The 18,613-nt window shown below is 43.3% G+C and overlaps 1 protein-coding gene across 4 annotated transcripts in view; it reads left to right on the top strand.

The window, feature by feature from the left end:
- The window catches only part of NCOA6 (nuclear receptor coactivator 6), a 45,887-nt gene that overhangs the window by 6,204 nt on the left and 21,070 nt on the right, over positions 1-18,613 (top strand). For all 4 annotated transcript variants that reach the window (XM_064730314.1, XM_064730312.1, XM_064730313.1 and 1 more), the window contains exons 2-9: positions 796-898; positions 6,981-7,133; positions 7,237-7,511; positions 10,339-10,494; positions 12,031-12,153; positions 13,534-13,662; positions 14,477-15,292; positions 17,985-18,128. In XM_064730314.1, the coding sequence (XP_064586384.1) occupies positions 7,277-7,511; positions 10,339-10,494; positions 12,031-12,153; positions 13,534-13,662; positions 14,477-15,292; positions 17,985-18,128 (1,603 nt within the window). In that variant the 5' untranslated portion in view covers positions 796-898; positions 6,981-7,133; positions 7,237-7,276. The remainder of the gene's footprint in view (positions 1-795; positions 899-6,980; positions 7,134-7,236; positions 7,512-10,338; positions 10,495-12,030; positions 12,154-13,533; positions 13,663-14,476; positions 15,293-17,984; positions 18,129-18,613) is intronic.

Below are 18,613 nucleotides of genomic sequence, written 5' to 3'. Positions count from 1 at the left end.
CTGGGTTGGTGCAAAGTGCACAGGCTACAGCACAATGAGACTTTTAAAGCAATTTTGCTTTGTTATCTAGATAGAGGACAACAAATCTCTGCTTTTTCTTTCTGAGTGTTTTTCCATTTTCTGCTTCCCCTTTCCCAGTGATGAGCAGGCAAGCACACAAGCAGAAAATCTCCTTGAGGATCACCCTGGGCTGTGCCTATAAACCACTGATTCGAGGGGCGGTGTTTTGTTGTCCCAAAGCCATTTGGCTTTACTGCTGTGTGTTTATGATGCCAGGAGCTGGAGTGCAGCTTGGTTTGCCCAGGAGCAGGGTTAGGAGTGCACTCACCTCTCCATGCTGGCCACCTGCAGCAGCAGAGTCTGTCTGAGGTGCTCTCTGGGCTTGGAATGAGCTGAGCCTGGGCTGGTTCAGGCACCTGCTCAGGATGAGCACAGGGACACCCTGGCTGTGCTGGCTCCTCTGGTCTGAGGATTAGTTTGATCAAGATGAGCTTCTCCTAAGACTTAAATAAATATATTATTCTAGAGAAAACTTGCCCTGTTTAGAAGACTAAAATGTCATTTCCAGCTAAAGGAAATATTCCTTTTTCTGCCTGTAATGAAAGGTTGATTTTTCAAGCTCCTCAGGCTTTGCTGTTCAAATCTGAACATAGTAATATGTGCTTTTTACCTTGCTGAGGGGAGCATTTGACTTGGTGCAAAACTGCATATTAAAAATGGAGCTGTTCACCAGTGTGTTCAGTATTTCTGTTATTTCACATCACTGTCTAATGAAATGTGATGGTTTTCTTTCAGGATTCCATATTTGGGACTTTCTGTTTAACCATGTTTGCCAGTCTGGAATTACCTGAAGTCCTGTTGCACACCCCACAACACTGAAGTTGTGAAATTTGTTTTGGTAGGTAAAATAAACACACGATGCATCTGAATATGTGTTATATATTGTTTTTATAAATTCTCCCCCTGCCTCTCCTCCCTGCTGTGTTTGCAGAGCTGGGCTGGCTCCAGAGCTGATTTCCACTTGGCCATGCAGGGTCAGGGGGATTTGCCACCAGGTTTGTGGCTGCTCCTCCCAAGGAGAACAGTTGAGATGCTTTACTTGTGTCATTCTTCTAACACCAATATTTGAAGTTCAAAATTACTGGAACCCTGGCTAAGTTGTTTTAGAGGAAATTTTAATGCATGTTTATTTTTAGGTATTCTTTCATATTATAACCATGTTTATTCCCCTTGTGTTATATTGTTATATACACCTGTCTAGAATTTGCTTAAAAGTTTTGTTATATTTTTGTTTTGTGGGTTTTTGTTTGGTTTTTTTTTCCCCCAAAGCCATATTATTTTAATCTTTGTATCATAGAATGGATATGGGTGTCTGGCTTTATTCATTGCTCAGGTTTAACAAGCACTAAGATGGGCACTGGGCAATAAAGGACACAGCTGTAGGAGGATAATGCACTGTTACCCAATCTCCAGGAGAGACAGGGCTGTGATCAGGGTTTCAGGGGTTTATGGGTGTTGTACTTTAAACACAGCCTGTGTGTCAGTGCTTGTTACAGGTTTAATGAAAGCCACCCTCTCAGGACTGTTCTGGCAATGCTGAACCTCCTCTGTGCCATCATGAAAATCTCTACATATTTTTCTCACTGACACCTAACAGAAAACATTAAAGTGTATTTTCCAAGGCATCCTTTATTCCTGGTATTATTTTCTATTAAGTCACTTGAAAACCATTTTTCAGTGACAGCAAATGCAACATGAATCCTTTAGAAATTACATTGCTACTGCTATCCCAAGCTTTTCCTCCTCACTCTCAATTGTGGTTTCCCCAAGGGGTTTGGCTGTACCATCATGTCTTTCCCTTCCATGTTGCAGCTTTAAATAATGGTCAGTGTGAAGATGAGGAGCCTGCTTAGTGCCAGCTTGTGCCATCTGCTAGTGAAGGGCATCAATCCACCCTTCCTTCTGCTCTCATCCTTCCCAATCTTTTGTGTAATTTGGGAGAGCAGTTGTTGAGATGTAGAGCATGGTTTTAGTGCTTTTTGTTTGTTTTGCATGAGTACAGGTTCTGATGTGACATCAGTTGTGAAAGTGTTCATTTTGAATGCATTAAAAAGCTTGGCAATCAATAGGCTGTGGCAGAAAACCTGGAACAGGTGGCCAGACAAAGCCTTGGTTTGCCTGTGTGCTCTGTGTAGTGCAGTAGATAAGGGAAAGCAGGACAAGAGATTTCAAGTTTTCTTTAAGAGACTAATTGACCTAAGTTTGGATCAGTTGAGTGAACTTTGGGGCAAAAATACCAAGGTACCATTTGGGTTTTTTTCCTTTGTATTGTTTTTTTCTCCCCAGAGACCAGAGCCCAGCACTTGCAGGTACTCCAGAGCCTGCCAGCTTTCCCATGCTCAGCTGCTCCCTGGTTAGTGACAACTGGCTGTTTCAGATTTTGCTCTAACCCCATCTGTCCTGGGCTCTGGATGGGATTTTTCCAAGGCTGGCTGGGTTTGTAGTGCAGGCTGCCTGTCAGGCTGCTGGGGACAGCACAGGGCACAATAAAGTGCCTTGGGGCTCCCCAGGTGTGTGTGTGACCCAGCAGCCCCGGCCTCAACTGCAGCATCCTCTGTGCTGTGGGAATTCTCCCTCTGAGGAGCCTCTTTTGCACATGTTAGTGAGTTAGTTGTGTTATCCATGAGCTGAGTGTGCCTGGGAGCTCCTGGCTGCAGCAGCCCAGGCTGTGCCCTGCATGCACCCTGTGCACACTCTGCTCTTTGTGGGCTCTTCTACCCCAGTCCCCATAAAACAATGCAGGTGAATTTTGACCATTTATCTGTTATTTGGCTGTACTGAATAAGTACAGTCCAATTAGACTTTTCTAAATCCCAAAGGACCACAGGCCTTGTTTCACCTGACTCAGAGAACCACAGGACCCACCTCTCTTACTTCAGTTAGATATTTTTAATAATTAGACTCTACTGAATAAGACCAACTTTATAATAAAGAGGCATAGCACTGGTTTTGTTGCTGTAGCCAGTTCCAGGCCTGGTTTGAGGGTAAATGGTTGCCATGTGGTAGCACTGGACTTGTTCTGACTTTCCAGAAGCAATTGTATAATGGGAAATACTAATTTGGAAATTCTAAAGGAGCAGGAAGGAGGCCATGTGTGCTTTTTAAAGGAAGGATGATGGTCAGAGACCTCCTTATGCTGCCAAGTGAGCATGTGTGCTTTTGTTCCTGAAGTGTGCTGTGGTTGTGCAGAGCAGTTCAGGGGTGGTTCTTACTCACCAGAGACCCTGCATTCCCTGCTGGGAGTTCTGTTTAAGGGATTGTTGAATGAGCAATGTTTTACCTGGGTGTGCTTGTGCTCAAGGCTCTTTGTGTTTGTGTGGAAGAGTGCTGAGGGAAGGTACCCTGCTGATTATGGGCAAGTGCTTGCTCAGGGTTTATGGAAGCCAACCCTACAACCATGAGGTTACAGAAGTTGTTAGGATGCTCTGCAGCTGGGATTCATGGATGGTGTGCTCTGCACTGCCTGAAAAGGAAACTTTTGCAAATCATCACTTTCTCATGTCATACATTGCGGAGGGGGGCATATGTGGCTCAAAGTTTAGAGTCCAACTGCTGAGGGCGAAAGGCCGACGCCCCTCTGCAATTCCTGGCCAGCGCCCTTGGGCGTCTGAGGGCCTCGGGCTGTGCTGGCTGCGGACTGGCTCACATTGCTGGTATTGGGGAGGAACGGAGCTGACCATTTCCCGGGGGTTAAACATCGGTTTATTGAAGGTGTTGCGGGATCCAAACGCGGGGAAACCAACCGGGAAAAAGTTTTTCCATAGGGGGGTGAAACAGGATTATAAAGGAGGGGGTGGGTACAGGCGGAACCAATCGGGAAAGGTGAGGGGATGAACTTCACAGAACTGACACTCCATGGAGACCAATAATCAAAAGGTAAAGGAGGTGTCCTGGGACCCCAGCCAGCCACCATCTCCAGAGAGGAGAAGGTTCTCGAAACCTGGGAGGAGGAAGGGAGTGATTGACGGGACCCAGGGAGGAAACAACTTTCACTTATAAGGGAAACCAGGGGAGGAGCAATTACACATCGGCAACTATGAATAGCGGTTACTATGGCAACTTAGCTGACAGGCTAGCAGTGGCGGGAAAAACTGGGGAACGAAACCATTTTACACATAATAGGGGAGAACAATACATAAATTGGGGAATAACACAAGAAACTTAACAACACACTACAACAATACATGAGATAAATGATACCTGAGCATAGGAACAGACAAAAGTTCATGTGTTTTGGAGGGAAAGGGTGCAGATGAATGTAGCAGAGATCCTTGAGGAGCATAATGTGAAGAAAAAATGCAAAGGGAGCTGTAGCTATCTATATGTGCTCATCTGGGAGGTGAAATTTAAACCTTGGTCTTGGTTTGTTTCCTTCCCTCACAATATCCCTGTGGTTCTCTGAGTCAGGTGAAACAAGGCCTGTGGTCCTTTGGGATTTAGAAAACTTATTCAGTACAGTCTAATTATTAAAAATATCTAACTGAAGTAAGAGAGGTGGGGATAAACAGCCAAATAACAGATAAATGGTTAAAATTCACCTGCACTGTTGTGTGGGGACAGGGGGTAGAAGAGCAGAGTGTGCAAAGGGTGCCAGGAGCTCCCAGGCACACTCAGCTTCTGGATAAACAACTGCCCCACTAACATGTGCCAAAGAGGCTCCTCAGAGGAAGAATTATTATAGTGTTTACAAAGGGCAATAACTTCAACAAATCCTGTCAGATTTTAGCACATTTGGATGAGGTTCATGAAATTTGGTCTAAGTTGCAGCATTTTTATGAATGGTTTAAAAACCAGATTTAAGCAATCTGGGGATCTTCTGCTCTTTCACAGGGAAGATGGAGGCTTCAGACACCTCTATTAAAAAAAGATCTGAAATGTTTGTGTTCTTGTAGATAAATTCTTATTTTTTTGGTGTTAGGGATTGTCAGGCACACTCACGTTTCTCCCTGCAGGTGCAACACCCCATCACCTCCAAACAGTTGTACCTTTTCAACATGTAGGAGCCTGTATTTTGAGCTGAAATTTCTCTCCCTAAAAAATTTACTCATGATTTTCTGACAAATGACATTCTATGTAATTTTCCTCAGAATAGAGTGCTTATATTTCACAGGATGCTTGCCTCATGCCTTGCACAGAATGGCTGTGTTTGGCCATTAAAAAGGCCATTGGTGTAGGAACCTCAGCTCCTCCCTCCCTGCAGTCAGTGGATGTGGAATAAAAGATGTAGGAATGCAGAAGGAGAAGGACTGTTCTCCTGGTTAGTGTAAAGCCAGCTTGGGTAAGAAGCTACCTGTCCAAGAAATTGTGTGAAAATCAGTTAAAACATTTTTCACACACTCCTATTACTTGTGATTCTCATATCTGGGCACGTAACATGAAACTGAGGAGTTTGCCTAAATGGAGGTGCCAACATCAGAGCTGTAATTTAGACACAAAGCCAAGCAACAAGGGAAAGAAAAGAGATTTAATTATCTCTGTGTTCACCTGGTAATGAATTTTTCAAATTTATTTCTCTATTGCCCATCTTTAAAGTTTCCGTGGCAATAATAAGTATATGAAAGCACTGTGGAAATAGATCAGTGCCTGTGAAACATTGAACTTATTTTCTGATGCAGGACTGCAGAAGAGCTTGTGAGACAAAATTTGCTTGGTTTTTAATCTGAAATTTGAGGATGAAGGCTGCTGCTGCAGGATGAGAGAGAATCTCCATGTGAAATAGGGGATTTTTCCCTAGTGCTGTTGGATTGCCTGGTGTGGAGTAGAGTTGAAGGGAGAAAAAATCCATAATATTTTGTAAATGTAGTGAGTGTATGTGTAGAGATCTGACCAAAAGCAATGGGAATTTATGCCTTCAAGCCCCTGATTTTTCCTTTGGAATATTGTCCCTTCAGCAGCCCTGTGTGAGTGTGCAAACAGTGCAGAGCTGAATCTGGGCTTTTCTAACATTGTTAGATTATTTTATTAGAAAAGGCTGTTTTCTGGCCAGTATCTGCAGCTCATGTTTCATCTCAAAGCTGTGGTTTTGTGCTGGGAACTTGAACCTCTGCCAAAACCCCAATCTGTGTCCTGTTCAAGGCTGTGTTGTCCTGAGCTAAACCTTCTGGGTGGTTTGTGCCAAACACCCACAGCTTTGCAGTTATGAGATCTTGACAGTGCTGGAGAATGGATTTGATTTTGACTGTGGTGGTCAGGAACAGGTCCCTTTTTTGGTTGTTTCTACAGGTGGTTTGAATCTTTTAGCAGCATTTGCAAAGTGCTGAGTGTTAGAGCAGATGTGTCACCTGGAAAGGACAGTGCCATTGCCCTGTGATGGAGTGGGAAAATGTGTATCCTAACATAGGATACACTGAAAGCTGAGGGATGCTTTTATCACAGATTGTACTTCTGTAACAGCTTAGATTAATGCCATAATGGCAAAGGTTATTGCAAAGTTTAGATATTTCATTAAGCAAGACCCATCAGGTGTGAGACTTGACTTCCTGAATTCATTCTTATCTGAGTGTGATCTGGGGACATGGTGGGAGTTGTGGGCTGGGACAGGGGGAGCAGATTTCAGCTTGTTTTGTGCATGAGAAACTGAAAACACCTAAATCTTTACAAACTTTAGGAAAGTAGGCACAGTATGGCTGAGATTTACCTGGGTATGTGTGAAATATTTTTCAAATGCTACATTTCTCCTGGTAAAAACATGCTGTGGCTTTGCTACTGCTTTGGACCTATTGCATCTGCAGTCTCTAAAATTAAATTTGGTGGCTCTTGCTATCATTCTGTAATTCAGCTGTTGCTGTGAGTTTTAGCCTGGCACTGCAGCCTTGGTACCAGGTGCTTGCTTATCCCCTCTGTGATACAGAAATGAATAAAATTCATTTTCCTCTGATTTTTTTATCCTCTACCTTCCTTTCTGCCTGTCTGTCTTTTAGATCAACTGGAATACTTCTCAAGTGACGTGCAGCAGGATTCTGCCAGGAACCCCCTCCTGTTTGTCCTGGTGGAGGAACAGCCTGGCCCCTGCCATGGCCACCATTCTCAGCCTCACACAGCTGGACTCACAGAGCCCAATCCTGGCTCACCAGGTAGGTTTTTCTGTCAGTGACCAAATGTGCCATTGAAAGCAGCTCTTCATGTCCTTACCCAATGATTATTATATGAATTATAATTCTCTTTTTCCCTTCCAAGCATCACCTTGACGTCTGACAGGCTCCCATTGTTGGAAACAATGGTTTTGGATGATCTGCCTCACTTAAAAGACACATATGCCTCCTTGTGCTCCTCAGCTATGGAAGACTTAGAGGTGGATTTTGATTCAGGACTGGAGGAAGATGAACTGAAACAGGAGGCTGCTCCTGGGGATTCCACAATCTTTGTGGCTTTTAAAGGAAATATAAGTGACAGAGACTTTGAGCAGAAGCTGGATACCATACTGGAGAATGTGCCTGGCCTTTTACACATGGGTAATGTGCCTTCTTGTCACTTCCCAGCTGTCCTTAAAATGCTTATTTAGGTTCATAGCCTTATTTCAGGGTAGTTGCACAAAAATAGATGATATTGGGTTTGAGCAGCTTAGTTTGTAATGATAGTTTGCTGGGGTTATTCTTAGTGAATTTGCAAGCTGTTCTTCTCAGAAATGCAGACTGCAAGTGTCTGCAGTTGTTTTGTTGTTTAAAACTGATTTATTTGGCAAGTTCATTCATTTCTCTTCTGTTTCCACATTTCACCTGGTTTTATTCTCTTTCATGTCCCTCTATTACACATGGCTGTGTTATAAAAAAGTGAAACCAGGCTTGTTCACACAGGAGATGTTTTACTGCCCAAATTGTTCAATTGAAACAATTACAGTTCATCTGAGAATGGGTTCATTTTCCAGTACCTTTGGCATTCCTGCCCTTTTCTGACCTGCCCTATCTGATTGATTGATTGATTTGTGCTGGGGAATGGGCAGTGCCCTGACATAGCCCTGAATGCTGGGAACAGCTCCATGGCAAGTCAGTGATAACAGGATTTTGGGGACATCTTTTACCAGCATGTTTAAATCTGGAAAAAGACATTTGCATGTTGCCAAAGGTCCTGTGCTGATTACTGATGGCTGCTCAGTTAGGTAGCCTTGATTGTTTTCTTCAACAGTGTCAAACACCTTTTCAGGAAAATAACACAATACTTCTCAATAGCCAAACTGAATTTCTTTGTCACTTTATTCCAGTATTTCAATTTTGTCCATCTAGTCAGCTGGCATAATTTTGTTGGATTCTTGCTGTTGCTCAGAGAGATAAAAAAGCTGGGATAAGACAAAAATACTGTAAAGAAATACCAGTTTTGAGCTGTGTCTTACAAGCAGTTGGAAGGAGATGTGAACTAACAGACCATTACTGGTGTGAAGGGATGTTTGTAATATCACAGATCAATTGTGTCATTTTTGATATAAAATAAATTCAGTCTATAAGTGCACATAGTCATCTTTGTTATACAGAGGCATCTGCATGCTGAGTCTGTCATAAATGTTAATGCCAGGATTAATAAACATGATTCAGACCTCAGCTGAGAAAGCAAATTTTTAAAATCAATGTCCAGTTAATTTGAAAATTATCCAAGTGTGAAGTTCTTTAAACTGATTCAGAGCAAAATAGGATATCCTGAATTCAGAATTAGTAAATAACCTGGGGTTATCTTGGCAGATGCAGTGCTTGAAAAATGAGAAACTTGGGTACAAATATATAGAAATACTGAAACTGATAATACAATTTTTCTATGTAAAATATTGGAACATTAATAGCAGAAAATATGGGATTGTTCAAACTCCCACAAAAGGGGATTTTAAAACTCCTCCTGCCATGTTTCCAGCCAAAAGCAGGTTTATAGGTAGAATGAGGATGAATTTATTAATTCCATTACTGTAGCAGCAAAAGGGGCTTGGTGAATTAGTGGTGAACAAGAGCTTCCTAAATAGGAGTGAGTGGTGGCATTCTTAATTAACAAGTTTTTCAGACCTCAAAAGTTAGCAAATGTTTAGTAAATCTGAGGTCACAGTGGAGGAACTGGCTGATGAAAATTTGGGTCAGTGCTTTCTGTTTTGAGAGGAACTTTCTTTACAGAAAAATAGAAACTGGAAACTTATAAAGCTATATTGGGAGTATTTTTAAAATCATCCTTAACTGCATTTTGTAGGTAGGTAGCACTTTGGATAATGTATCCAACACAACTGCCCAACCTTTCTGCAGCTCCTGTGAAAACCACTGATCCATGTAGAAACGCTCATGTGTAGAACAGGTGTTCAGAAAACCTGCAAGTGAATATCTTGCATGACTTTGAGATGCTTTTTGGCAGTGGATTTGAAATGCTTACCCAGAAAACTAAATGATAAGGTAGAAATCAATGAAATATTGCTAGGAGTCTGTTGGCACTGGTCTTGTAAAAAAAAAAAAAAAAAAGAAAAAAGAAGATGTTTCACAAGCACTTGTAGAGCAAATATTTGAAGCATTTCATTCCTGTAGTCAGTTTTTTCCCACATTCATCTGGTTCACAAAGCAGACCTGTACAGGTCACTGTCCTGTAACACAGGGCTGGAGCCCTCTGCTGTGGGACAGGCTGGCAGAGCTGGGGGTGCTCACCTGGAGGAGAGGGAGCCTAAAGCCTTCCAGGGCCTAAAGGGGCTCCAGGAGAGCTGGAGAGGGACTGGGGACAAAGGGTGGAGTGCCAGGACAAGGGGGCATAGCTCTAAGATGGAGTGTAGATTTTAGATGGGATATTAGGAGGAGATTGTTCCCTGTGAGGGTGGGCAGGCCCTGGTACAGGCTGTCCCATCCCTGGCAGTGCCCAAGGCCAGGCTGGCTGGGGCTTGGAGCACCCTGGGATAGTGGAAGGTGTCCCTGCCCATGGCAGGGGGTGGGATGAGATGGGCTTTAAGGTCCCTTCCAACCCAAACCTAATACCTATAATTGTATGAAATCTGTTTTGTTAGATATTTTCTTATCTTTCCAAAGTAGTTTATCCACAGAATATTTCAAGTTTTAAGTAATACTACAAGTGATTCTGTTGTCTGTTGCATTGGTTGTCATTTGAGTAGTTTTTTTACTGCTAATTTTTTGGAAAATCCCTGTTTTTGGGGTTTGGCAGCATTGGTTGCTGTATACCTGTGTGGGGAAAAATCTCCTGTACCTGAGACTGAGCACTGGCAATTTTCAAAGCCAAACAGGGTTTCACATTTTTCAACCTTCTAACCAAGTTGTTTCATCAGATGTGCTTATAAACTGCCTTTGCACTGACTCTGATTGTTTTTCTCCTAAGAATCCAACAAGTTGAAAGTGCAGAAGATCGAGCCATGGAACAGCGTCCGTGTCACCTTCAACATCCCCCGGGAGGCGGCCGAGCGCCTGCGCATCCTGGCCCAGAGCAACAACCAGCAGCTCCGAGACCTGGGCATTCTCTCCGTTCAGATTGAAGGTATTTCACACCTCCTCTGCTTCCAAAGCTCACATTTAACTAGACTAAAAAGCAGTTTTGTGTGTTTGGTTAGCGTTGCAAAACTTGTCGTTACTACTTTGGCTTTAGTGAAAAAGATAGCTCAGGATTTTTATTCTTTTAAGAATAACATTTACTAATTGTAAAAATGAAAGCTGGAACTGCTCTGGTCCCGTTCTCGGCTGGTTTTGATGGCCTAGAAAGGCTTGGGATAGCCTTGGGGCAGCCCGCTCCCCAAAGGACGAAAGGAGCCTTCAGGTTTTTTCGGTCTTCAGTGTTTATTAATTTTTTATCTACAATATCTTCTCTCGGCCCGACAGAGGTCCGCACAGCACGTCAGCCATGAGCACACTGCGTGCCCTTGGGGCAGTCAGTTATCTTTGTACCCAAAATTACGTATAAGATATTTACCTTTTCCCCCCAATACCTTTCACCCTTATTGACAAGTGCACTTTTAGTAAAAACTAATCTCAAAGTGCCACCACCACCACAGAAGATGGACGACAAGAAGAAGAAGGAGGACAGGACACCCCCCAATTCCTCCATTTTGTCTCCCTAACACCCCCCTGTAGTGAAATTCTAAACCCTGTGTTTCACACCATAACCAATCTATCTCTTCACCATTTATCCCCTGTGATTCTCCCATCCTCATACAGGTGATGTTTCCTGTGCTGGGTCAAAGTCCAACCACCAGACACTTCTGGCCACGTTCCAGGGCCTCCGAGCCCCCCAAGGGTTGTCTCGGTGTCCCTGCACATCAGGACTGCTGTGCTGAGATCCCACAGAACCCTCCTGAAAAGTGTTGTCTGTGTGTTGACTGGGAAAGGGTTGGCTGATCTTCTTTCCCTGTTGTTTCATATGAGGCTCTCTTTAAGATGAGTTTTCAGTGGCTTTCATAGTTAGCATATGTCACAGAGAAAAAATGTGGGCCTTTGTCGGGGACGAGCCATTTGTCGGTGAGGGGAGACTCAGACACTCAATATGAGTGATAAGCAAATTCTGTTTATTGAAGAGAGCATCAGACACTTATACAGCAAGTAATAAGCTTATGAATATTCTGTAAGCTAAGCAATCTATTGGTTAAACTATACCATCAACTCTTCCTCATTCCTTAGGGGGGTTACATGCCTCTTTTCTCGTGTCTCTTTCACTGTTTGTTATCCTACCACAGCTAGGCCCAAGGACACTGCTATCTGTGCAGGTGCCGGACTTGGAATTAGCCATGGTTTTGTACTTTTCCATTTTCTAGCAGCTAAATTCCCAACAAGCATATCCATTCTGGACAGTTGTCCAGGAGCACCCTCAGGATGGAATCAAGGGCAGGCAATGCTTGTCAAGACATTTGTTCTTCTTAAAACTGCAATCCAGAGGAGTGCTGTGATGTGCAAGTGTCCTTCTAAAGCACGCCCTGGAGGTGAAGCCTGTTCTTCCTTCCTCGACATCTCTTAAATGTCCTTTTGCAAAAGCCTGTTCTGCCTTTCTGTTTCTCCTGTTCACCCAACCTGTGCCTTGCTTTAGGGGAAGGTGCCATCAACCTGGCTTTGGGCCAGAGCAGGAGCCAGGACGTGCGGATCAACGGGCCCCTGGGCGCGAGCGCGGCCATGCGCATGGACACGGCGTTCCCCATGCAGGGGGGGCAAGGTAAATCCCACAGCTGCTGCTGCTGCTTCCCCACCCCACACGTGCTGCTGGGATCCACTGGCTGCAGCAGCTCCTCTTTGCAGAGCTCTGATTGCCATTTCTGTGAATGTCTGCTCCTGTTCCGTGCTGTCAAACCGTGTCCTGTGTTATGTCAATGAATTGTTGGGTGCGTTGTGTCCCACAAACGTTGGGGTGATTTTGGTTTGTTTTCAGGTATTGAGAGGGTGTGGTGGTTTGGGGTTTTGTTGGGTGCTTGGTTTGTTTGGGGTTTTTACATACAGTCTATTGAAGCAGATGAGTTGGGTTTAGTGAATTCACTTTGAAATATGCACAAATTTTCAGAGTGTTCTGCTTGGTTCCCTTTATGGAAATGTGCAAAAACCTTAATTCAGTGTACAATAAACTGACTTAGATTAAATCCAATAGAATTGGGAAGGATGGGACACTGTAATTGTTACGCTCTTCTTATTTTCTGATAAACTTTTGAGATCTGATCCTAAAGAAGGGATTTTTGTGGAAATGTGTAGTTTTTAAACTATATTTTAGAGTATTGTATACTCATAAGGAATTTTTAACTGCAAAACTCAAATTTGACAAAGAATTTTTTACAAAGAAAGCTACTATCTAATTTATTAAAATAGCTGAATCATAAGGCAGCATAAATAACTAATATTTTAGTCAATGGAATTTAAAGCAATTAAACCAGGAGCATTTTTAGTCAGTTTATGTAAGATGCATTTGTGGCCGTTGAGGAGAAGGAATGGAAAGAACATTTCAGCTTTGTAGAAACCTAATTAAAAGTAGTGAAATTTTTGTCCTTAACAAGGACTAAAGCATTTTGAAGAAGGGCTCTACTCTCCACTGTCAGCATCAGTGTCTTCATTTCCTGTCTGCAGGTCAACAACAAAACAGCAACAGAACCAACAGGGCAACAGTAGCAATCATTTTAGAAAATTACAGCCTGTGGAAGTGAAACATTGAATTTTTTTTTCTTCTTGCAACACCTCAGTTACTTTCTAGTTTCAAATGTTGCAAAAACCTGAGTTACATGTGCAGCTTTGATACAATCTTGTCACTTGGTGCTTTCAGCGGTAGATCAGGCTCACATTAATTCATGAGTCAGTGGTGTTCTCATTTGTACTCTTTTTGAAAATTTGGTGTTAAAGACCTCCAGCATGACCTGAACTTGTTTGTTTGATAGCAGGGAATCTGAGCTTTCAGACAGAGAGGTGTATCCTCAGGTTACTTTGGACAAACAATTCCTGAAGTCTAAAGAATTGTTTTACTGACAAATATATTTTTTTCTTGTTAAAAGAAAAATTCTAAAATTCTTCTCTATGTAACTGCAAGACTTGATGATTTCTATTTTTATTTTTTAAGGTTTAATAAGAATGAGCAATGCAGCAGCTGTCATGATGTCCCAGGGTGGAAATGTGCCCTCCTCTATGGTGGCAAGTGGTGCTAGTGCTGAGCTGCAGCCACGAACACCTCGGCCTTCCTCACAGCCAGGTGGTAAAATTTAATACTGATCTGAAAAAGTTCTTAAACTTTGATTCTTCAGCACACAGGCTTGAGTGTGTACTCATGAGAGTACTCCAGGATTGTTCTGGAGCATTTTCCCTGCCTTTCTGGGAGCTACTCTTTCTGTGAAAACCTCCCTTCCCCCTTAATCTGTGAATTTTTTGCAAATAATTTGGGTGCCTAATAAGTCACCAGCTTGCTTGGTGTTTTGTTCAAATCTGTTGAGCAATGGCAATTGTATTTTTGCACTTGAACTGTCATGACTGATCTTTATGTGTAGCTTGAAGGTAAGAGAAGGATTAGTTCAATGAGGCAGGAATATTTCTGGTGCTCTTCTTTCCCTTGTTTTCAGGAAGGGTAGACAGACTGGCAAGTTAAGGACTGGAGGTCTGGTGGGTGTGAATGTTTGGGGGTTGTTCTTCACAGCTTCCCCAGGGAAGCAGTCAGGGCACCCAGCCTGACACAGTTCAGGGAGTGTCTCAATGATGCTCTTTGTCCTGTGGTTTAGTTTTAGGTGATCCTGCCAGGAGCAGGGGTTTGGACTCAATGGTCCTTCCAGCTGAGATACTCTGTGGTTCTGCAGTTCTGAGTGTGTAGAAGGCTCACATCAGTCTGTAGCATTGTGAGGCTGCTGTGCTTTATTTTAGAGGCTATAAATTGATAAGACCAGGCTTCTCTGGAATATGAATTTTTTATGCAGAGTAAGAAAATGCAAGCAAGCAATTTAGCCTTTGTTGTTTTGGGATGGGTTTTGTCTACAGTAGGGTTTTTTTAAAATTATTTTTCTTTGCTATTTTATTAGATGCAATGGACCCACTCTTATCTGGGCTAAATATGCAGCAACAAAATCATCCATCTGGATCTTTAGCTCCTCAGCTCCATTCAATGCAGTCAGTTCCTGTAAACAGGCAGATGAACTCAGCCAACTTCCAGCAGCTCCAGCAGCAGCAGCAGCTGCAGAATCGGCCTCCTCAGCCCCATCAGCAGCCACCACAGGGCATCCGACCTTCATTCACCTCACCAGCACAGGTTCCAGTTCCCCCTGGCTGGAACCAGCTTCCTTCTGGAGCACTCCAGCCTCCTCCAACCCAGGGAGCACTGGGCACACTGACAGTGAACCAGGGCTGGAAAAAGGCCCCATTGCCTGGACAAATGCAGCAGCAGCTTCAAGCAAGACCATCTCTAGCAACAGTACAAACTCCTACCCATCCTCCACCTCCATATCCTTTTGGAAGCCAGCAAGCTTCTCAGGCTCACTCAAACTTTCCCCAGATGAGCAATCCTGGCCAGTTTACTGCTCCTCAAATGAAAAGCCTCCAGGGAGGGCCCTCGCGGGTTCCTACCCCGCTACAACAGCCCCACCTGACCAATAAATCTCCTGCTTCTTCTCCCTCCTCCTTCCAGCAGGGCTCCCCTGCCTCATCTCCCACTGTTAACCAGCCACAGCAGCAGCTGGGACCAAGGCCTGCCCAGAGCAGCACTCTTCCCCAGGGCTTCCAGCAGCCTGTCAGCTCTCCCAGTCGTAATCCTATGGTGCAGCAGGGGAATGTACCCCCCAACTTCATGGTGATGCAGCAGCAAAACCAAGGTCCACAAGGTTTACACCCTGGTTTAGGAGGTAAGAAGCACTGAGACCTTCATTTATTTTAAAAGGAAAAGAAACATAAAGTCTAGAACTAATATTGCTGTTAGCTCTGAAAAGATCCTTGATGAGACAGAATCAACAAATAGGTGCAGTGTGAGGTGGGTGCTGGTGAAGGAGCACCCACATCACTCTGTCTCTGTCCTGCAGTGTCACAGAGATGCCCAAAGGGTCAGGGAGGAGTTGCTGTGTGCACTTATTACTGCCAGTGGTCCTGCTGACAGCTCTTCTGTTGCCTTTAAGCAAGCTTAGGGTGTTCAGAGATGGTGTGGGGATTTTGTTTAGGTTGGGATTATTCTTTTGGGGGGGAAAGGGAAGGATTTTTTGCAAGAGTGTAATGAAAACACTTTTTTTCTCTCTTCACCTTCCTCTGTCACCATTTACATTTTCTATTACAGAAGTGAAGCATTGTTTTGCATCTTCCTTTCTAAGCTGTGGATGCTTCTTCTTCACCCTGTCTTTGTCACCAGTTTCTTCCTATATGAAGAGGAAAAAGCTATTGTTGCCATGCTGTTGTACTCCCTATCCTAAAATTAAGATGTTAAGGGAGGTTTTAGTTTCTCATTTGGCTGTGTTGTCTTTAGTTTTCTCTTTGAACCAATGCACTCACTTCTTCTCCTTACTACTCCTAGAGTTCTTCTCTAACATTGAAGACATTTCTTTTGTCAGTCCCAGGATCTCTTTTGTGTCCTTGGTTGTTTTTTTTCCCTTGAGCCCTTTGTATTTCCATGCAGATTTTCCATGCTTCTCTTTGCTCACTCATTTGTTCATCTTCCTCTTGGATGGCTGTTCTCATGTCCCATACATCAGTTCTTGCTTAAACCTTTGAAATTATTTCTTTGTGTGCTTATGGCTCATATTCTTTGTCCACTCTCACACACATAAGTACATTCTAGTGTCTTGCATTCTCATGTTGTACATCAAAATCTGTCCAAACACTGAAAGGAATTCCTGTTTCTTGGTCTACTGATCTGGACAAGCTTCTTGTTTTCAGTGTTTGTACCATGGGTCTTGTTTGAATTCAAATGAATTTTCTGTGTTTCAAGGTTCTCTTGGGATCTGCCAGTGCCCTACACTTGGTGTATCTCATTTTGTCTCCATCTGGAAGCAGTTATTCATTATTTATTGTGGTCACATTTCCCTACAGTCTTGCCTCACCAGCCATATGTCCCCATCAGAAATCTTAGCCTTGACCTTTAGCCAGAATAATCTCCATGTTCTGCTTCCTAACTAAACCTACTACAAACAAACCTCAGTTTTTCTGAGTTAAGAGTCACACCAGAAATAAACTATCAAAATATGTTATTTGGACTTATTTTAGACATTATTGCTAAATCAACAATCCTGCTGTGAGCTGTATCCTCAGGTGATTTTAAAAGACAGAATTCCTTGGTTTCAGCAAAGCTGTGTTGCTCCCACTGCTGAGATTTTTGCCTGACTTCTCTGCATGCTCATTCTTTGTTGCAGTTTATATGTTAATTTGTCATTATAGACCTTTCCATTTTTAAGCCACCTTACATTTAAAGGTTTGGTGTAAATGAATGCATTCAAACACTTTGCATTTCACACAGCCAATTTAGCAAATTGGAATTTATATCACATTTGGAATAGGCCAAGCTAACACTTTATTTTTTTCTCAGTTCAAGCATTCTTACATTGAATACATCAATAAAAGTTTAGCAGAACCAAAGCTGGAGTCCAGTGATGTGATGCTTCAATAAATCTGTTTCTGTGTTTGCAGATATATTTGGTGTTTGGCCTGTAGATTTGATTACCTTGAAATATTAATTGCAACCTAAGACCAGATAATTAGCACAAGCAGCAAAATTAGGTGTGCAAGGAAGCTGTAAGTGCAGAAGGAATTGAGGTCACATTCTGGCACTGGGTCAGGAGAACAAAGGGGGCAGTGGGCAGGGTTGGTTCAATGTCTGAGGCACTGTGTGGACAGTGAGTTAAATGTGGGATCTCTCAAACCCACGCCCACTGCTGCTCACCCTGGCAGGTAGAGGGGAGCTTTTCCTCTGTGTGTGTCCCAGGGCAGCAGGGATGTTGGGATGTGCCAGAGTGTGGCTCTTGTGCCTCATGAGGGCCTCAAAGAATTCCTTGCTCTTGCAGCAGGGATAGCAGAGTTGCTTGAATGAGCAGCAGGTCTGGACCTACTGAACCGTGGGGTTCCTCAGCACACTCTGGGGTGGAAAGACCCTTGGAGTGTGTGCACACAGCAGCACTGATAAGGAGTGTGTGCCTGGTGTGTCAGAGTTAGTGAGAGGAGCACATCACTAACAAGAATACCAGTTCTCTCTGTGTGTGTACATTGAATAAGTTAAGGGTGTGCTAAGAGGTGCAGTAGAGCAGAAAGCAACAAACCACATTAATGTCTAGTTTCTATAAGGTCAAACGTGGACTTTTCACCTTCTCTGGGTAGTAAGTTTTGTACTTTAATAATAGTTTGAAATTAGTCATAGTAATTTGTTAGACAGAATTGTTGCACAGGTAAGAACTATAAACGTCTTCAATGGATTTTGTATATTGGCAAAAAACCATTTCTGCCTAATCCTGTCATATGACAGCACAGACTCAGAGCTATTTTCCAATTTCAGTTATAGATTTTGTCTATTTTTCCCCTCCCATTTCCCACACAACTAACCAGGCAATTCTGTGTGTTCAGGAATGGCCAAGCGGCTGCCGCCGGGGTTCCCTGCAGGCCAGGCCAGCCAGAGCTTCCTGCAGGGCCAGGTGCCCTCGTCAGCCCCGGGCACGGCCGGGACCAGCGGAGCTGCGCAGCTGCCGGCCCCCAGCGTGCAGCACTCAGGTCTGTCCAGGCTCCTGGCAGCTCGTGCCACTCTCCAGCTCTAACACCTGCTGCCTTTTCCTGCGTCACACGGGTCCCAACCGTGGAATTCCAGCAGCAGCACTCTGGGTGTAGGGCTGGATAGGAAAAAGAAAAGCATAAGGCTGCTCATGTTTCTTAAATCTAATTATTATTGATGTGGATTGTGGGCTTCTGAAATAGCTGTTGAGAAATTGAATGGGAGGTAGCACTGAAATTTGGAGGCAAGGGGTAATAAAGATAACAACACAAAAGGAGCTTCTTGTCCAGAAAAAAAAAGAGAGTGTAATTATCTTAGAAGCAGAATAGCAATATAATCTTGTTCTGCTTTGAAAAGATTATTTATCACTTCCTTCAAACATTTCTGACATCTTAAAGTGTGGAAATGAAATCTTTAATTCACAAATGTCTCCCTCCATTTCTCAACTCAATTATTAGTCTGGATTATGATGTCATTTCATCAGTAC

The sequence above is a fragment of the Zonotrichia leucophrys genome, chromosome 20 (assembly GCF_028769735.1).
Source record: "Zonotrichia leucophrys gambelii isolate GWCS_2022_RI chromosome 20, RI_Zleu_2.0, whole genome shotgun sequence".
Lineage (NCBI taxonomy): Eukaryota > Metazoa > Chordata > Aves > Passeriformes > Passerellidae > Zonotrichia > Zonotrichia leucophrys.
The sequence above is the reverse complement of the archived record's forward strand: the minus strand, read 5'-3'. Positions and strand labels throughout refer to the sequence as shown.